The sequence below is a fragment of the Girardinichthys multiradiatus genome, chromosome 8 (genome assembly GCF_021462225.1).
Source record: "Girardinichthys multiradiatus isolate DD_20200921_A chromosome 8, DD_fGirMul_XY1, whole genome shotgun sequence".
In the NCBI taxonomy this organism is placed as follows: domain Eukaryota; kingdom Metazoa; phylum Chordata; class Actinopteri; order Cyprinodontiformes; family Goodeidae; genus Girardinichthys; species Girardinichthys multiradiatus.
The window spans coordinates 27,967,742-27,986,707 of NC_061801.1; the positions used below are offsets into that span (position 1 = coordinate 27,967,742).

At 41.3% G+C, this 18,966-nt stretch overlaps 1 protein-coding gene across 1 annotated transcript; it reads left to right on the top strand.

Moving 5' to 3' along the window:
- Nucleotides 1-623: 623 nt before the first annotated feature.
- On the top strand, nucleotides 624-18,525 carry si:ch211-282j22.3 (ER degradation-enhancing alpha-mannosidase-like protein 3; the record flags this gene model as incomplete). The annotated part of the gene is made up of 20 exons (XM_047373369.1): nucleotides 624-829; nucleotides 943-988; nucleotides 4,743-4,843; nucleotides 5,246-5,285; nucleotides 5,396-5,508; nucleotides 5,589-5,742; nucleotides 6,891-7,025; nucleotides 7,168-7,273; nucleotides 7,411-7,508; nucleotides 10,006-10,131; nucleotides 10,254-10,337; nucleotides 10,552-10,635; nucleotides 11,054-11,178; nucleotides 11,269-11,434; nucleotides 11,635-11,792; nucleotides 11,875-11,998; nucleotides 14,369-14,542; nucleotides 14,764-14,929; nucleotides 15,045-15,236; nucleotides 16,445-18,525. Coding segments are annotated over 20 exons (2,664 nt in total), but the record flags the coding sequence as incomplete, so codon positions are not given.
- Nucleotides 18,526-18,966: the final 441 nt, after the last annotated feature.

Here is an 18,966-nt window from a genome sequence, read left to right on the forward strand (position 1 = left end):
GACGCCAGGTTTGCCTGAAAGACAAATTCAGGGCAAAATGTTCTTCCTCAGCCGGGTAGCCTGTTGTTTGACAGCTTTGACAGACTTCTTAGCTTCGCGTCCCTGACTGTTAACCTGCTTATGAGTTGCTTTATTCGGGAAAACGTTGTTATATGTGTTCCAGGATGAAGTGTGGTCCCAACTTAGTTTACTTGTTTTTATCAAGAAGCTTGTTTGCTAACTAACTAGCATTGCTAACGACATCGGGCTAGCATCGGGGAGTCTCCCAACAGCTGGAAGAGCCACATCGTCACACTCTGCTTTCAGTTATGTAGTTTATAAAAAGCTTTCTTGTATTTCTACGTCTGGATAGAGCTGGGTTTTCTTTAGCTAGTCAGCTAGTTTTAGTTTTTCATTTTAAACAGGAGTCCACGAATCATCTGTGTCGTCATTTCTCCTTTGTTTACATGGAAACACTTCATCAGATGGGCTTTGTCTGCATGAGGTGTGCCTATTAAGATTGGACAAACAACAGGGCAGCGAAGCTGGGAAAATGGACATTGGAAGGTAGCTAAAACTGTGCCATTTCTCAACATCACATGAAGATGAGCTGCGTTCTGACAGAAGTCAGCTGGACTGTTTGATTTAGTTGGGTGCTGGATAGAGAGGAATTTGTTCTCATTAAAGCCTTATGTTACACTTGGAGGCTTGGTGATAAACCTTGTGGGAAACTGGGCTTGTGTTTTGCCGCCGAGATGATGTTGAAGACGCTTCTGATCACCAGTCTTCTTAGCTGGGTGAATTGTTTGGAGAATCAGAGCATGACACCAGAAGAGAAGACCAACATCAGGTAAAAACGGGTGCAAAACACAGCTCTTCTGTAAATAACAGACCTTAAATACCTGTAATAACCTGGGAAGAGAGACTCATTTTATGTTATACTGTTATATATTTTTTTTACAGAAACCAAATTCTTGAAATGTTTGACCATGCCTATGGGAGTTACATGGTAAGGACAAGTAAAGTCTTTTGTTTACTTGTTGCATCCAAGGTTGCCTGAGTAATACAGTTTTATTGGTGGAGATGGGGAGAAACCAAATTCGCTGGATCCAACTAAAGATCCATACAATGTTTCTTATTTAACATCCCCGGATTCTAGTCTGACCTAGTTTTGAAAAGATCCCGCCTTAATTTAGCGAAGAGGGGAAAGGTATAGCTTTGTCTGAGCAAAGAATCATAATTGCAGAGCATCCATTCACTGAGTTATTCAGTAAGTACTATCAGGATAACAACCAGACTGTGGCAGAAATTAAAAGTTACAATAATAATATATACAAAAAATTGCATGCAAAGTGAACAACACGTAGGAATTTTTGCAGACCGTAAAGACAAATGTTTAGAAGAAACTTATAAAGATCGAAAGCAGCGAGTCCACATATGTGTTGGAAAACAAGATGATAAAGTAGATATAAATTCAATAGTTTCACCAAGTATTTTGCTATAATTTTTGTATAATCACTTTTTCAAACTCAGCTCTGTAATAATAGGATTACAAATGTGCCCCATTTCTGAAAAAGCTGACAGGTGTTGCAATGCAGCACAAACTCCCAACCTGCACATTTTTTATTAATTTTAATGTATTTAACAGACAGTCGAATCAGATTTAGAAATTGTAAACTTATCTGAGACGCTTATCACGCCGTCCCACGTGCTGCACTGGGCCAATCCGACCACATCATGGTCCACCTGATTCCTGCATACAGGCAGAAACTAAAGCTCTGCAAACCTGTTGTGAGGACGACAAGGAAGTGGAGCAGTGAGGCTGTGGAGAATCTCCAGGCGTGTTTAGGCTGTACAGACTGGGATGTGTTCAGGACTACTACCAACAGTCTGGACGAGTACACAGAGGCTGTGACTTCCTACATCAGCTTCTGTGAGGACAGCTGTGTACCATCATGCACCAGGGTGAGTTACAACAACGACAAACCCTGGTTCACAGCTAAACTCAGAAGGTTAAGACTGGATAAGGAAAAGGCCTTCAGGAGTGGGGACAAAGACATATACAGAGAGGCGAAGTACAAGTTTGGCAAGGCAGTGAAAGAGGCCAAACGACTGTACTCTGAGAAGCTCCAAAACCAGTTCTCAGCCAACGACTCTGCGTCTGTCTGGAAAGGGCTCAAGCAAATCACCAACTACAAGCCGAAAGCCCCCCACTCCATCAACGACCGACGCCTCGCCAACGACCTGAACGAGTTCTACTGCCGCTTTGAAAGACAAAGGGACAGTCCTGCAACCATCCCCCACGACGCCCCCCAACAGCTGCAGCCACAATCCACCACCCCCATCTCTCCAACCTCAAGAGGGGCCTTGGCACCTCCAACCCCCACCCTGAAGTTCCCCCCCACCAGCCCCCTACCCACGCCGAGGACGGCTCTTTCCATCCAGGAGAGGGACGTCAACAAACTCTTCAGGAGACAGAACCCCCGGAAAGCTGCTGGTCCGGATTCTGTCTCACCAGCCAGCCTGAAGCACTGCGCTGATCAACTGTCTCCAGTCTTCACAGACATTTTTAACACCTCACTGGAGACATGTCATGTGCCAGCCTGCTTCAAGTCCTCCCCCATCGTCCCTGTTCCCAAGAAGCCAAGGACCACAGGGCTTAATGACTTCAGACCCGTCGTCCTGACCTCTGTGGTGATGAAGTCCTTTGAGCGCCTTGTGCTCTCACACCTAAAAGACATCACCGACCCCCTCCTGGACCCCCTGCAGTTTGCCTACAGAGCCAACAGGTCTGTAGATGATGCAGTCAACCTAGCCCTTCACTTCATCCTCCGGCACCTGGACTCCACAGGAACCTATGCCAGGATCCTGTTTGTGGATTTCAGCTCTGCCTTCAACACCATCGTCCCAGTTCTGCTACAGGAGAAGCTCTCCCAGCTGAGTGTGCCCGACTCCACCTGCAGGTGGAACACTGACTTCCTGTCTGACAGGAAGCAGCGCGTGAGGCTGGGGAAGCACGTCTCTGACTCTCTGACCATCAGCACCGGTTCCCCCCAAGGCTGTGTTCTCTCTCCTCTGCTCTTCTCCCTGTACACCAACAGCTGCACCTCCAGTCACCAGTCTGTCAAGCTTCTGAAGTTTGCGGACGACACCACCCTGATCGGACTCATCTCTGATGGTGACGAGTCTGCGTACAGATGGGAGGTGGACCATCTGTTGGACTGGTGCAGCCAGAACAACCTTGAGCTCAACGCTCTAAAGACAGTGGAGATGGTTGTGAACTTCAGGCAGAACCCAGCCCCACCTGCCCCCATCACCCTCTGTGACTCCACAATTGACACTGTGGAATCTTTCCGCTTCCTGGGAACCATCATCTCCCAGGATCTCAAGTGGGAGCCAAACATCAGCTCCCTCATCAAGAAAGCCCAGCAGAGGATGTTCTTCCTGCGGCAGCTGAAGAAATTCAACCTGCCAAAGACTATGATGGTGCACTTCTACACAGCCATCATTGAGTCCATCCTCACCTCCTCCATCACCATCTGGTACGCTGCTGCTACAGCCAAGGATAAGGGCAGGCTGCAGCGTGTCATTCGGTCTGCTGAGAAGGTGATTGGCTGCAGTCTACTGTCGCTCCAGGAACTGTACACCTCCAGGACCCTGAAGCGGGCAGGGAAGATTCTGGCTGATCCCTCCCACCCCGGTCACAGACTCTTTGAGACTCTCCCCTCTGGCAGGAGGCTGCGGTCCATCTGGACCAAAACCTCACGCCACAAGAACAGTTTTTTCCCATCTGCCACCAGCCTGGTTAACAAAGCCCGGAAACCACCCTGACACTGTCCCTTTCCCCCACACCCCCCCTTTTTTTGCTGACAGGACACCTGTAACCTGTAACTCTATGTGTTACATTAACGCTCAGCTTGGACTCCTGCTTTACTTGCACAATGATCACCTGCACTGTTGTATTGCTCTTGCATCTTATACTGCTCTATATTTACTCTCACTCACTTAAAACTGTGCACTTATATTTATATTATATTGTAGATATGTTTATACTGTTTAATTTGTACTGTATTGCACCGACTACGCCAAAACAAATTCCTTGTATGTCCAAAAACGTACTTGGCAATAAAGCTTTTCTGATTCTGATCCTCTGATTCTGAAACCTGTAAAACATTTTTTGATAATCTAGCAGCAGTTAATTGGCACTTTAAAGAAAAACTGTTTTTTTTTATTTTGCTGAAAAAAAGATTTTAAAAAATGCTGTGTTTAGAATGTAGTTGCTTAACAACATGTGGTCCATCCAGTAAAAATAATATAATAAAAAACAACAGCAAACACATAATTGACCTAAGCAGTGGCAGGCTTTGATATGGGGCATATGGGCAGTATCCCAGAGCAGCAGTAGTAAGGGAGTTGGGGTCTGCACAAGCACCAGATAAAAAATAAAAAAAACAACTCAGTTTCACGTTGAACACATTTTCTGTTGCTTTTATGGATGCCCAGTCAATGTAGAGTTGCTTGCTCCTGAGAATGGGGAGGATTGCCCTCCAGGGGGTGGAGGGCAGAGGTTAAACAGTTGATGGCTCCAACTCCCAAATCAGTCTTGAGCCGTACAAGAAGATGCGAGGCTCAGAGGTTTATTAAATTTATTTTATACAACTGAATAACAGCTATACGAGCGATGATTAAAAAGCTTAAATAGCATGAAACTAATGATTATGTGATGGTCGTGGCACACCTAATTGTAGCTGTTACTGTCGCAGAAATATGCCTATCCAGCAGACGAGCTGATGCCTCTAAGCTGCAAAGGGAGAGTGCGTGGAGAAGAACCTAACAGAGGGGACATTGACGACTCCTTGGGGAAGTAAGAACACCTTTCTTCTGCATTTGATGAACATCAAGTGATGTTTCACGGCTTCCTGTTTAGTGTAAATGAGTTAAAATAGTTTATTAAAAGTCTGTGCTGCCTGTCATGTGGCTTTACCATTTCTTTGCAGTCTTACCACAGTTATTTTTCTGAACTTTTTATTGATTATAATACCAAAGAAAAAAGCTGTTCAAACAAATATATATTATTTAATAAATATTTTGCTGTAAGGGAAATAAAACACAATAAATGGGATTTTAGGTGATGGCATAAAGGAGTACATTGTTATATTCTGCTTATTTAAACAGAATATAGAGCATTAAAAAATAAAGATAAGCAGAAAAGTGTGACATGACCTCCTTTCGCTATAACGTAACATTTCTGCCACCTGTTCTGTAGGTTTTCTCTCACTCTGATCGACACCCTTGATACATTAGTGGTATGCACTTCCTTTTCATCTGTTTACCAGCATAAGTAGGAGTTTATTCCACCTACTTCCTTTTTGACATTTGAGCTGTTTTTCCTTGCTGCATGTGTGCATGTGCACAGGTGTTGAACAAGCTGGACGAGTTTGAGGATGCAGTGAGGAAGGCTGTGAGGGACGTGCGCTTGGACAACGATGTGGTGGTGTCTGTGTTTGAGACCAACATCAGGGTTTTAGGGTATAAAACAAACTTGACCTGTTTACTTTACATGTTGAGCATGTCCTGTCATGTTTATCATACTGAAAACGTGTGTCCAGTGGTCTTTTGGGGGGGCATGTGATGGCTGACCTGCTCAGGCAGCGTGGCGAGAGGATGCAGTGGTATCGTGATGAGCTCCTTCACATGGCCGTAGAGCTAGGCCATCGACTACTTCCTGCCTTCAACACCAGTAGTGGCCTTCCCTACCCTAAGGTAGACATCATGGTTTTAAAGGGACTGATTAATGCTCTAATATAAATGGATATTGTTAAAATCCCATTATATAGTCTGCAAAACGCTGGAAATACTGTATGTTCCATCTAGTACAAGAGAAAAAAGGCTTTTCTTAATTAATATTGACTAAAAAAACAACACATTTCCATGTTATATGTAACTTAAATATCACTTTGTTCCACTTGAAGCCTTTAGTTTAAAGTTTTTGCTATCAGGTATTAATATACTGGGAACCTTCACTGTTCATGCCTCAGGTGGTGCATTAGGTTTTATGTGCAACATTTTGGCTATTCTTTGACACAGGAAGATAGGGATAAAGCACAACATTTATAAACATTTACAGTATTTTACATTTAGAAGTTCAAAAGGGCCAAAAAAAATTTCCTAGCAATTACTATATTTAAGGCTTTGGCATCAAAACTTTGGATACAGTTCCAGTGACGAGTTTAAAAATAGTCATCATTTGTTCTCAAAAATATTCCCACAGCACGATGCTACCACCCCCATGCTTAACAGTTGGCATAGTGTTCTTTGGATTTAAATCTTCACCTTGACGTTTCCAAACATACATATTGTCAAAGTGGCCAGATAGTTCCTTTTTCTGTCTCATCTGACCATAAAAACCTTTTCAAGAAGACATTTGGTTGTACAACATAAAACCTGCAACCACATAGCCTTTGAAATAAAATAAAAAAAACACTGAAAAACTCATACCACCCACCCAGATTATATATAAGCAGTGGTGGGTTCTTCCACATCAGTTGGGGATCATTTTCTATAAGGCAGTTTACCATTTCCTCTAAGTCAATAAGTTGTTTTAGTGTGCATTTGAACTTTTAACGTCATCTGACCAAGGAGAAAGAAAGACAGATGTTAAGAAACCTGTAAGAAAGCAATCATTGAGAAAATGTTTTGCTAAATATTAGTGTTGGTGTAGACAGGGCCTGAGTCGGGAGAGGAATGGACACATGACCGTCTCATTTAGTACTAAAACTAGTTCTGCACAGTTCAGTGAACTCGAGCAAAATTCATTGACAGTAAACATTTCTGATTTTATTTAATAGCTCGTTTAGCTATTCTTTTTTGTCTCAGTTAAGTGATATATTTATTTTTTTTCGCTTTACCAGGTGAATCTGCGGTATGGCATCTTGAGCCCACTTTCACGCACTGGCACTGAATCTGACACGTGTACGGCATGCGCAGGGACGATGATCCTAGAGTTTGCTGCTCTCAGCAGACTGTCAGGAGAATCTGTGTTTGAGGTAGCGCCAGCCCATAATTAGAGTTCTCCTTTAATGCTTGTTTTTGTGCTTTAGTGTGCTGTACACGTGTGATTACTGAGGTGTGACATTAGTTGGCCTTATCTTGAAAACTAAACCTGACTGCTCTATTGATGTTTCATAGGAACATGCTAGGAAGGCCCTGGATGTCCTCTGGGAGAGGAGACAAAGAGGAAGTGACTTAGTGGGAACTGTGATCAATATCCATAATGGAGAATGGGTCAGGAAAGGTAAGATCATTCTAGCACACATACTGTATGTCTAGTGTACATTTGCGAAATCCCAGATTCTCTCCTGTTATTGCAAAATCTTGATAAAAATCCCACATTGTTGTAATTTAACAGCCTTTTCGCTTCTGCTTTTGCAGATAGTGGAGTTGGCGCAGGAATCGACTCATACTATGAATATCTGATGAAGGCCTACATTCTTTTAGGAGACAATACATTCCTACAGAGGTTCAACATTGTAAGTCTTCCTTCAGTAAATGACTAGTAGGCTGCCTTGCTAAACTGTTGAGACAGCTTGAAGGTTTTCATATTTGCCTGGTTGTAACTGCAACCTTCAATGTATTTTAAGCCATAGACCAACACAGTAGAACATTATATTGAAATGGAGGGAAATTGGTTTTGAAAATGTTTTCTGAATAATCACTATAAAAAAGTTAGTCATGCACTCCACAAATCTGGCTTGTATATATAAGTGGCTAAAAAAGCTGTGTGAAGTCGTGTTGGTCCTTTCCATCAGGATACGTAGGCGACACAGTAAACACGTAGTAAACATGCGCAGGTCAGATCAGACGACAATCTAAAAGCAAAACCCGATGTCACATCCCCACTGTAAAACACAGTGGTGGTAGCATAAAAATCTTGCGGCGCAATGTTTTACGCTCAACTCGGCATGTACAAAAATGAACGTTGCGTGAAAGTGTGCAGAAGACACGCACTTTTTCAATCGACATTAATAAACTACAGAAAACTAAAACTCATCTAAATCCACTGAAATATGACTCCATTGAGCTTGATTTAATTCATGAAGCATCAAACCTAATGTTTTTTCATGAGTTTTAGCTTTTATGGTTTAAACCCGGGCGACCAAACTGAATCACATTTCTCGTCATATAATAACGTAACACAGCTCAGAAAATGGAAACAACCTCAGTCGGATGGAAACTGTAAAACGTTCTCTGTTTCTGTCACCTGTAGAAGGAAAAGCTCAGCGGTCTGTGCGTCGAGGAGGATAAAATGCATGTGAATCATCTAAGGGGGCACTTTCATTCTCATTTAAAAAGAAACTTGTGTTGGATCAGCAGATTAATTCCAAACAAGTCAGGTTTGATGATTCCTAAGTTGGACAGGCTGGAGACAATCACATGTCCATAAATAGCTGCGTAAAGTTGCGCGTTATTGTGGGACAGTTGCAACATTGGCACAGCTGGAGGACATCACCAATGGAAGACACTGAAGGGAGCGTTTTTTCCATAGACCGTACTGATCTGCTGGTACATGATGATGCAGGTCTTATTTGCCACTTTAGATTGCCCAGGGCATCACCTTGCAGCTCTGCACGGAGCTGGCCTCAGTGTTACAGAGGGAAATCAGGAGGAACCGTGCGTCGCCGGTGCCAGTTCCAGTTCTCACTATGCTGCGATCCTTTCAACCGGAGCTTGCCATGCCAGTCATACGGGACGGCCTCATCCATATGTTGCTCAGATATATAAAGGTCCCCTAAACTGTGGCTCTCATTTGCAGTGAGGAGCCTATTTCTGAATGTAATCAGAGCTATGGACTGCATTCACACTGCTCTAATGGCACCAGCTCTAAGAGAAAACGCTTTTATGAATAGAAATTTAATGTGCAACCTATGAAAATAATTATAATGAATCTAATAATTATAGTTCTGTTGGGAAAGCTCCATGCGTGATGGCTGGCTACTAAGTTATTTTCAAATGTTTTTTAATGTGATGTCCTGAATGGTTGTAAAGATTTAAAGTATTTCACACAGTGTTTGTGGTGAGAGTCTTCCTAACAGAAATGAAGGAGGCATATTCATGTCATCATGATGATCAGCTCTGAATGAGCTCAGTGCAGCAGCTAAACAGCGCCGTTTGGTTTAGAAACACACATTGTCGAACTAAACAGGTACGAGCCAACAAAAGTTTTATTTTCAGTCAGGTTTTAGTCGCTGATGTCAGTCAAGTAGTGTTTGGTTTGCTGTAACTGACTACAAATATCCCTCATGGTGTGTAGACACAGTCTCTCTTAGCGTTTTTCCAGCGAAAGGAACCGGTTCTTTGACTGTCACAGCACCGTTGCCATGGTTATTTGGACACATGATGGGTGACTTCCGGCTATTTATACTACTTTGCATATGTATTTAGGGGCGGGGACCAGGTGGTCCAAGTGCCACGGGCAGCTATGTCAAATCCACCGCAAATCGGGATGTATGAAGGCTACGTGTGCGGTGACGTGTCGCGCAGTTTCGTACCTCTGATTTTTTTTGTGCTCCGCAATAACAACTTCTGCATACCACAAACTTTTATTATGAAAGCTGCACACTCTTTTGTACATGGGGCCCCAGATCTCAATTCAAATGAGAATCTGCGGCAAGATTTAAAAACACTGATGTTGACAGACACTCTCCATCTAGTCTGGCTGAGCTTGAGCTATTTTGAAAGGAAGGATGGACAGGATCTCAGTCTCTACAAATGCAAAGACGGTAGAAACAAACCCAAAGACAAGATAATCACTGTGAACAAACGTATGCCACAGTTTTCTGATTTTTATTTGTAAGAAATTGAAAACACTACACTGAAACGTGCGGGTTTAACGTGGCAAAATACGGAAGGGCTGAAGGGGTGTGAGTAATTTTGCATGCCATTCTACATCAGTAGCACACATCTTCTCACTTGATGCTTTAAGCAACTTTTATGTGATCCAGTTTTTATGACATTTGTTTCTAACAGCACTACAGTGCTATTATGAAGTTCATCAGCCAGCCTCCTCTTCTGCTCAACGTACACATGCACAATCCCACTGTGAGCGTTCGCAGCTGGATGGATTCTCTGCTCGCTTTCTTCCCCGGATTACAGGTCAGACACACAGTTTAAAAAATACACTCCATTCATTACATCTGCTTCAATTAGTAAATGGTAGATAGCAGATAAAGATGGCTTATTCTAAAAACAAAAAAACATTTATATTGTTTGCATAGGTTTTAACTGGAGATCTGAAACCAGCCATAGAAACTCATGAGATGCTATACCAAGTCACAAAGCAGCACAAGTTCCTTCCAGAGGTAAAGAATCCCCGACTCCTGTTGGCTTTATTTATTATAATGCAGTAGACAAATATTCATAATACGCAAGAATAATTATGTCATAATAATGATAAAGTTTGTGTTTTTATTAAGTGACATTACGTAGCTACTTTCTTTTGTTGTTGTTGAATCTGTTCATCAGTGTCAACAGTCACTGCCTTACGTTTTCTTCCTTTGATTAATCTCCGTACAGGCTTTTACCACAGAGTTCAGAGTTCACTGGGGCCAACACCTTCTGAGACCAGAGTTTGCAGAAAGCACTTATTACCTCTACAAGGTGGACACCCTGACCCAAAAAAAACTCCACTGGTTTAGTTCTATAGTTTGATTTATTTGCAATGTAAAAAAAAAAAACACACACAAAAAGATTCCAAGAAATCATAAAAGAAACAAACAAAATGTGTTGGTGAGAATAAAAAGGTAAAGACACATAAAAAAATCAACAAATCTCTCTCTCTCTCCAGATAGCCAAAGCTGCTCTTTCATTAATCCCTACAAACCCTTGTCCATTCTCACTATAATTATAAGTACATCTCTATGTTTAAATGTAGGAAAATCCTAAAGCATTTTTCAGTCTAGAAACTCCAGGTAAAATACCCGACCAAATAAAAGTGCTCCTGTTCTGCACTGTTTGAATTCCATGTCCTTTGTATTTCTTTTGACAAGGGGTTGAGGATATAATTTGATCTGTGCAGGCCACTGGTGATCCTTACTACCTCAGAGTGGGACAATCCATAGTGGAAAAGCTCAACGCCTTTGCCAGGGTGCCTTGTGGTTTTGCCGCCGTGCAGGACGTCCGTACTGGGACGCATGAAGACAGGTGCTGCTCGGGACAAATGAAGCCAACCTTTGAGGGAAACCGCACGACTGTTTGGTTGTCATATGTTACTGTTTTTGTGTTTATGTATAGGATGGACTCGTTCTTTCTGGCAGAGATGTTCAAATACCTCTACCTGCTGTTTTCGGAGAAGAGCCAGCTGCCGATTAATATAGACGACTACATCTTCACCACAGAGGCTCACTTACTGCCCGTCTCTCTCTCCACGACTCAAGCATCCGTTCAGACCAATGTTACGGTAACAGTTTGTGCAAGATGATGTGCTCTTGAAATTATATATATATGTAACATTTTATTATGTAGTTTTATTTAAAAAAAATACACATTGATGGTTTATTTGGGAAGAGTTGCCCTGTTGAATGAACCTTTTAGGCAAGTTAATTATTACATAGTACTACACTGGCTTCATGCATTACCTTGTTTTTGTTGGGTTTGCAGGAGGATGCTGCTGTTGCTCATCATGAGGATCTGTTTACACACTCCTGTCCCAGCACAGAGACATTGTTCCCCAACAACCCCTCGTTTGCCAAAACCATAAGGGACGGCTACAAGTACCTGACCGGGGTGGGACGAGCCTTCACCCCTCTACCCGTCAGGTGGGACTTCATGCAAGAGACTCAGTATTTCTGCTGCAGTTATGTCCAATGGGAAGCTAAGTGAGTTCCCTACTCTTTACAGGGAAATTGAACTACCGCTCCATGATAACGGCATGGAACCATGGAACCAGGAGTTCTTAAGGAGCATGGGCATCTCTCTCACCCCTCTGAATGACATTACCCTAGGAGAGCCTAGTGGTCCAAAGGTATTTATATTGGGCCTCATTTACATCAGATTCTCATATGTGTTCAGTGAAGAGTTATCAACACCTCTAGAGCACATGTGGCGTCTTCTAGTTTAAACCCTGGTTATATTAAATTATGAAATATTTCAAATATGAGCATTTAAGACATCCAGATTCCAAGATGGTGTTGTGCAACAGTAGGTTTGGCCAAACGGCTCTCAGTTTCTGTCAGTTTTGTTTAATGAATACCTGCTTGGTGAGGTGTGGTATTATACAGGTCCTTCTCAAAATATTAGCATATTGTGATAAAGTTCATTATTTTCCATAATGTCATGATGAAAATGTAACATTCATATATTTTAGATTCATTGCACATTAACTGAAATATTTCAGGTCTTTTATTGTCTTAATACGGATGATTTTGGCATACAGTTCATGAAAACCCAAAATTCCTATCTCACAAAATTAGCATATTTCATCCGACCAATAAAAGAAAAGTGTTTTTAATACAAAAAACGTCAACCTTCAAATAATCATGTACAGTTATGCACTCAATACTTGGTCGGGAATCCTTTTGCAGAAATGACTGCTTCAATGCGGCGTGGCATGGAGGCAATCAGCCTGTGGCACTGCTGAGGTCTTATGGAGGCCCAGGATGCTTCGATAGCGGCCTTTAGCTCATCCAGAGTGTTGGGTCTTGAGTCTCTCAATGTTCTCTTCACAATATCCCACAGATTCTCTATGGGGTTCAGGTCAGGAGAGTTGGCAGGCCAATTGAGCACAGTGATACCATGGTCAGTAAACCATTTACCAGTGGTTTTGGCACTGTGAGCAGGTGCCAGGTCGTGCTGAAAAATGAAATCTTCATCTCCATAAAGCTTTTCAGCAGATGGAAGCATGAAGTGCTCCAAAATCTCCTGATAGCTAGCTGCATTGACCCTGCCCTTGATAAAACACAGTGGACCAACACCAGCAGCTGACACGGCACCCCAGACCATCACTGACTGTGGGTACTTGACACTGGACTTCTGGCATTTTGGCATTTCCTTCTCCCCAGTCTTCCTCCAGACTCTGGCACCTTGATTTCTGAATGACATGCAGAATTTGCTTTCATCCGAAAAAAGTACTTTGGACCACTGAGCAACAGTCCAGTGCTGCTTCTCTGTAGCCCAGGTCAGGCGCTTCTGCCGCTGTTTCTGGTTCAAAAGTGGCTTGACCTGGGGAATGCGGCACCTGTAGCCCATTTCCTGCACACGCCTGTGCACGGTGGCTCTGGATGTTTCTACTCCAGACTCAGTCCACTGCTTCCGCAGGTCCCCCAAGGTCTGGAATCGGCCTTTCTCCACAATCTTCCTCAGGGTCCGGTCACCTCTTCTCGTTGTGCAGCGTTTTCTGCCACACTTTTTCCTTCCCACAGACTTCCCACTGAGGTGCCTTGATACAGCACTCTGGGAACATCCTATTAGTTCAGAAATTTCTTTCTGTGTCTTACCCTCTTGCTTGAGGGTGTCAATAGTGGCCTTCTGGACAGCAGTCAGGTCGGCAGTCTTACCCATGATTGGGGTTTAGAGTGATGAACCAGGCTGGGAGTTTTAAAGGCCTCAGGAATCTTTTGCAGGTGTTTAGAGTTAACTCGTTGATTCAGATGATTAGGTTCATAGCTCGTTTAGAGACCCTTTTAATAATATGCTAATTTTGTGAGATAGGAATTTTGGGTTTTCATGAGCTGTATGCCAAAATCATCCGTATTAAGACAATAAAAGACCTGAAATATTTCAGTTAGTGTGCAATGAATCTAAAATATATGAATGTTAAATTTTCATCATGACATTATGGAAAATAATGAACTTTATCACAATATGCTAATATTTTGAGAAGGACCTGTATATGAAGTAGTGAATCACGCCCTGGTTTTCTCAAACAGCAAGACAAGCACACATATACAGAATAAAACAACTTCTGTTCAAAATATAAGAATTTATTAACAAAATACTTCCATCTCAAGTTAAAATGCTTCAGTCAACAAACTCTTTAACTAGCCTAATAACATTCAACTAAACTAAGAAGTAAAATTAAGAGTAAAGAAGAAAGAAAAGAAAAACATCCACAACCTTTAAGTTGTTTTATTCAAAGTTTTGAACTGATTTTTATTTGTATGTATACAGAGAATATAATTTTGTTAGTATGGTTAGTCTGTAATTAAAATATTAGTCATGCAACCTAAGGAACATAAGCACAAGCTTAACTGCACATTTAATTTAAATAAACATGAATGGATTTCGGTGAATAAATGATCATATTCTAGTTACAAAACATACTTGAACAAGATGGAATATGCTGAATTTAAATAGGTTGTAGTTATTTGTGTTTTTGACATTTTAATACCTGCAGCAGCATAAAGGAGTGTTCCGTGTAAAGCTTGTCGCTGAAGTGAGACAGAGTTCAGAGGAGGAGCTGGTGGTACCGCATGTCGTCCAGCTAATATCCCCTCCGTTTCTGGGCCGGACAGTCCTCACCGCAGGACCGGCCAAGTTTGGGATGGACCTCACCAAGCAGGAGCATGGGGTGAGATAAAGAGCCCATTGTCAACATAAAGCCCGAAAGAGATTTGATATTTAAAAAAAATATCATATTGTGAATATATCTTTTTCTCATGGTATTAAATGCTGCAAATGCCTTTTGCTAAATCAGTTCAGAAAATGTACTTTCTTAGGTATTTTGTTTTCATTTGTTTTTCTCACTAAAATAAACAGAAATACAAACTAAAATGAATTCCTGTACCACAGGTGAAAGGAACCATAGTGAAAGCTTCCCCCTACACTGCATGTGGGCCAATAGAAAATGCAGCAAAGGTCAAAGGCCGTATTGCTCTGGCATTACGTGGAGACTGCATGTTTGCAGCCAAGGCTCTCTGGCTGCAACAAGCAGGAGCAAGTGGAGTCATCTTTATAGGTAAGGGTTATGGTCAGAAGGGAAACAATTTTTTATTTTAACAGTACTTTTCATAGTTTTCAATGCCTGAACTGCACAGTAAGTGAACTGTTGCAAATACTTCCTTGCTGCACAGATCATCACAAAGGGAGTAACAGCGAGGAGACTCCGCTCTTCCAGATGGTCGGAGACGGTGACTCCACCGAAGACATCAGCTTGCCTTTAGTGTTTCTGTTTAACCGTGAGGGTTCTGTACTCACAGCCGCCCTGGAGGAACATCACAACGTGGAGGTGCTGCTGCTGCCAAAGGAGAGGCAGCTGGGAAAGGGTGAGGGTCAGTAGAAAGACGACTGAAAGATAAAGCAGTTTATGTTGCGTACTTTTTAAAGCTATAAAGAAGTTGTAATGCAACTAATGAACTACGTTTTACCATGCAAGGAGTCCATTAAAGAATGAATCCATCATGAGCCCATTTAGTTTTACGCTCTGCACAACTCTGACAAGACAGAGTCTAAGCGATTAAGTGGAGGGGGAAACATTTTTAAGTATTTCTTTCTAAAAGATTTGACAGTGGTAAATGACTGGCATGCCTAACAATTTATTTTCAACTAAATGTAACTGAAGCATTTTTTAATCCAACTTTTAGGTTTGAGCAGAAACATCTTAGAGGGACCAACACATTTTTTATATATTTATCTTGTCACCACATACAGTGAGGAGGATGGTAAGGAGCTCACCTTTGGAGAACTGCAGCAAAGAGAGGCATCTTTAGCATTAAGCCAAACCATTAGACACCATCTTCCTGTGTGCTGGTTGGGGGGTGAAAACAATTCTGTCCCACTATCACAAACATAAACATATGGAGTTTTATAAACTCTACTGGGATTCTAACTGCAGCTGTGTGCTTTGGTCAGATGGGACTAAAATCATCTTTTCAGGATTAATCATTTAAGGAAGGTTTGGAATAAAACAAACGAAAAATATGTGTGAAAGCGCCTCATGCCCACGGTTAGGTATGTTGAAGAATCTATGGTGCTGTGTGCCTGTTTCTCCTCCAGAGGCCCTGGGAACCTTTTTTTAGCATGCATGGTCCAACTTCGGTCATCTCAGTTCTCAGACTTAAACTCTATTAAACATCTGTGGGTGAAAAGAACTCAGGACTCTGAAGGATCTAGAGCGGTTATTAAAAGAAGGATTGTTCAGAAACGCCTCTCTCTGCTTACTCCATGCTTCTTGTGAAGTTCCAGGAGAAGACTTAAGTGCTACCCTGTTACCAAAAGTATTAAAACCATTAACAAATTAAGTTTTCTTTTACCTTCTTCATAAATGTGCTCAATGTTTTTAGGGGTGCCAATAAATGTGTCCATCGCTGTACCTGCACTTTTTAATCATGAGACTGTACTTATCACTAAATTCTTAAACAAACATAATTCCTCAAACAAATAGACAATAATGTCAGATCTTAATTTCCTGAGTGCGATGCGTGTCGCTTCTGGGTTTATGCTTTTAATTTTCAGGGTTTTTTTTATTTTGCAGATAAATCAGAAAAACTTGTCAGCATGAACATAAAACTCCGTCTGAGAGAAGAGGGGAAACCGGAGGAAAGAGCAGCTCGAGGACCCACCCTGGAGTTGGTTTTGGAAAACAAAGAGGTCCTTCTTAATGAGGAGGGTGAAGAAGAGCTCAGTGGAAAACAGGAGTCACGTCAGCAACAGGTCTGCACTCAAGGCAGGACTGAACCCTGTTCTACAGACTCACTGCAGTCCATGAACTCCAAAACCGGACCAGTCACAAACCCTTGACCACTGTGGTTCTCTAATGCCGGTTCCTAGATGGTTTCTGAGCAGCGTGTGGCCCCTGTCTCTGCTCTGCAGCACAGCCTGCATGTTTACAATTAACAAGAGGGGAAATCGAAAGTCAACTCCATATATGGATTCTGCTCTGGACTGAAACCTGACCTGGTGTCCTGCCGTTGTAGCTACAACAGCTTACGGTTATAATGAAGTGTCCAATAGACCAGGATTTAAAGTCGTCCTATCCTAGGGGGGAGCTTAGACGAGGTAACAAAATGGATGTAATTTGCTTTTAATCTAGATTGCACATTTTAACTTGATCAAATACTGTCAAAACAGCCTGTAGCCATCGGTGGAGGATTATCTGGCCAGTAGGTGGCGTTAGCTTCCATAACCTCTCAGTTGCACCATGAGTAAGGTGGATCAAGGAGACAAACTTGGGCTCATTTGGAGAGTACATTTTGTACTAGCTAGGAACTTCAGGGACTTGATGAGTGAATGCAGTATGCAAGATTGACCAATTTTTTAAAAATGTGCACATTTTAGGGATTATGTTTTGCACTCCTTTTCGCTAATCAAAGCATTAGACTGTGTGAGTGCAAAGTATTTATTAACTAGGCTATAATATGTAAACATGCATCTCGGTTGAAACCTCAAAACATAATCATGTAAATAATAAATAAGCAGAGAATTAATTGTCATTAATATCTGAGATTCAGGTCAGATTTTATTTTTCACTGTAGACTTTTTGTCTTAACATTGCTGTATTTGTAGAGTCCAGCTAATTTCTAATTACCTTGTTTAAAAAGTGAAAAAAATATTCAATTATATCAGTCTGATATGATCATATATGACTCTGGATTTTTTATTAATTGTATGTTCCAATCAGGTTTAAATTCCATTTACTTTGTGGTGATATCTCATATAAAATGAAAGCTACACACAGAGACGTCTCCAAACAGAAACATATTATTAACACGTTTACTAATTTAGTTGTGATTAAATTTTTTCTGGAGTGCAGCCAGATTTGACCCCAGTTTTAACACCATTTCATAAGAACTAGAAAAGCCTTGACCCCCGAGCTGTTTAAAACGCTATCCTAGATCAGTTTTGGATTTATTTGCACCGGTTAATAGTCCAGTTCTCGCACACTCGAGAACGGGCATTAATATGTGCAATGACTTTAATTGGCAGATGTAAAAAAAAAAAAAAGGTCTCCTTTAGTCTCTTTGTATTGCTTGTTTTTTTCTCACTACTCATAAGTTGTATGTTTCTTCCTGTTATTTATATTATGACTCATGAAACCGGTCGTTGACCAGTGGACCATTTTTCTCACTCTGCAGAGCTGATTTTAGGTCTGACTTTTATAAATCTTATTGCCAAGTTTTATACCTCAGGGCGGTGCACATTATTTTCATACTGATTAAAATGATAACAGAGGGCAAACCGAGGACACTTTTTCTTGTTATATTTTAGTTTTTTATGTTATTTATTATTCTGTTCAGTCATTTTCTCTCAGTGCTCTTGGTCAATGGCTGCAGCCTAAAATGTGCCAAAATAAACATTATTTCTTTACGGTGCAAGAAGAGGGAGTCCTATTAAAAGGTGTCACTCTTTTACTAATATTATTTCTATAACTGAGCCTTCGCCATGGATGTTCAGCACCAGTGAAATATTTTTGAAGCATTTGAATGTTTTGAACTTGCTTCTAATTTTCTGTATCCATTCTTACTTTAGAGTAACATTTTAACTTGTTTTGACCAATCAAGAAAATATGAAACATTAATTTCAGTCAACTTGAGAATAAAGATGTTAGTAACTTCCTGATAGCCTTTTAATCTGCCTTTTTTTGTTCATTTTTATTCTTCTTTAATTTTCTACATGTTTTTCTTCTGTTCTGAGACTGATGCTTAATCTATATATTTATTATTTAATATTTAAGGAGTTGTGAGAATTGCTTGTGCTGCAAAAGTAGCTAATCTGACCCTCTTGTCTTTCTGCTGCTGTGATTTGTGCCGCCACTGCCTTGATACATAAGGAAGTGATCAAATTTAACAATACGGATGACTGCACTGATTGCTGAGACAAAACAAGCCATTTTTTACAATAATTCATACAATATTACTTCTCTGTGTACGTAATCTGATTAAAAGCCTGCATACAAATTAAGGGACTTCCCTTCAAGCCTTGTGATGAAGCCAGTTCTGGGCAGATGTTTAGATATTTTAATGATTTATTTTAAATTTTTTTTGCTGGTGGAATAAT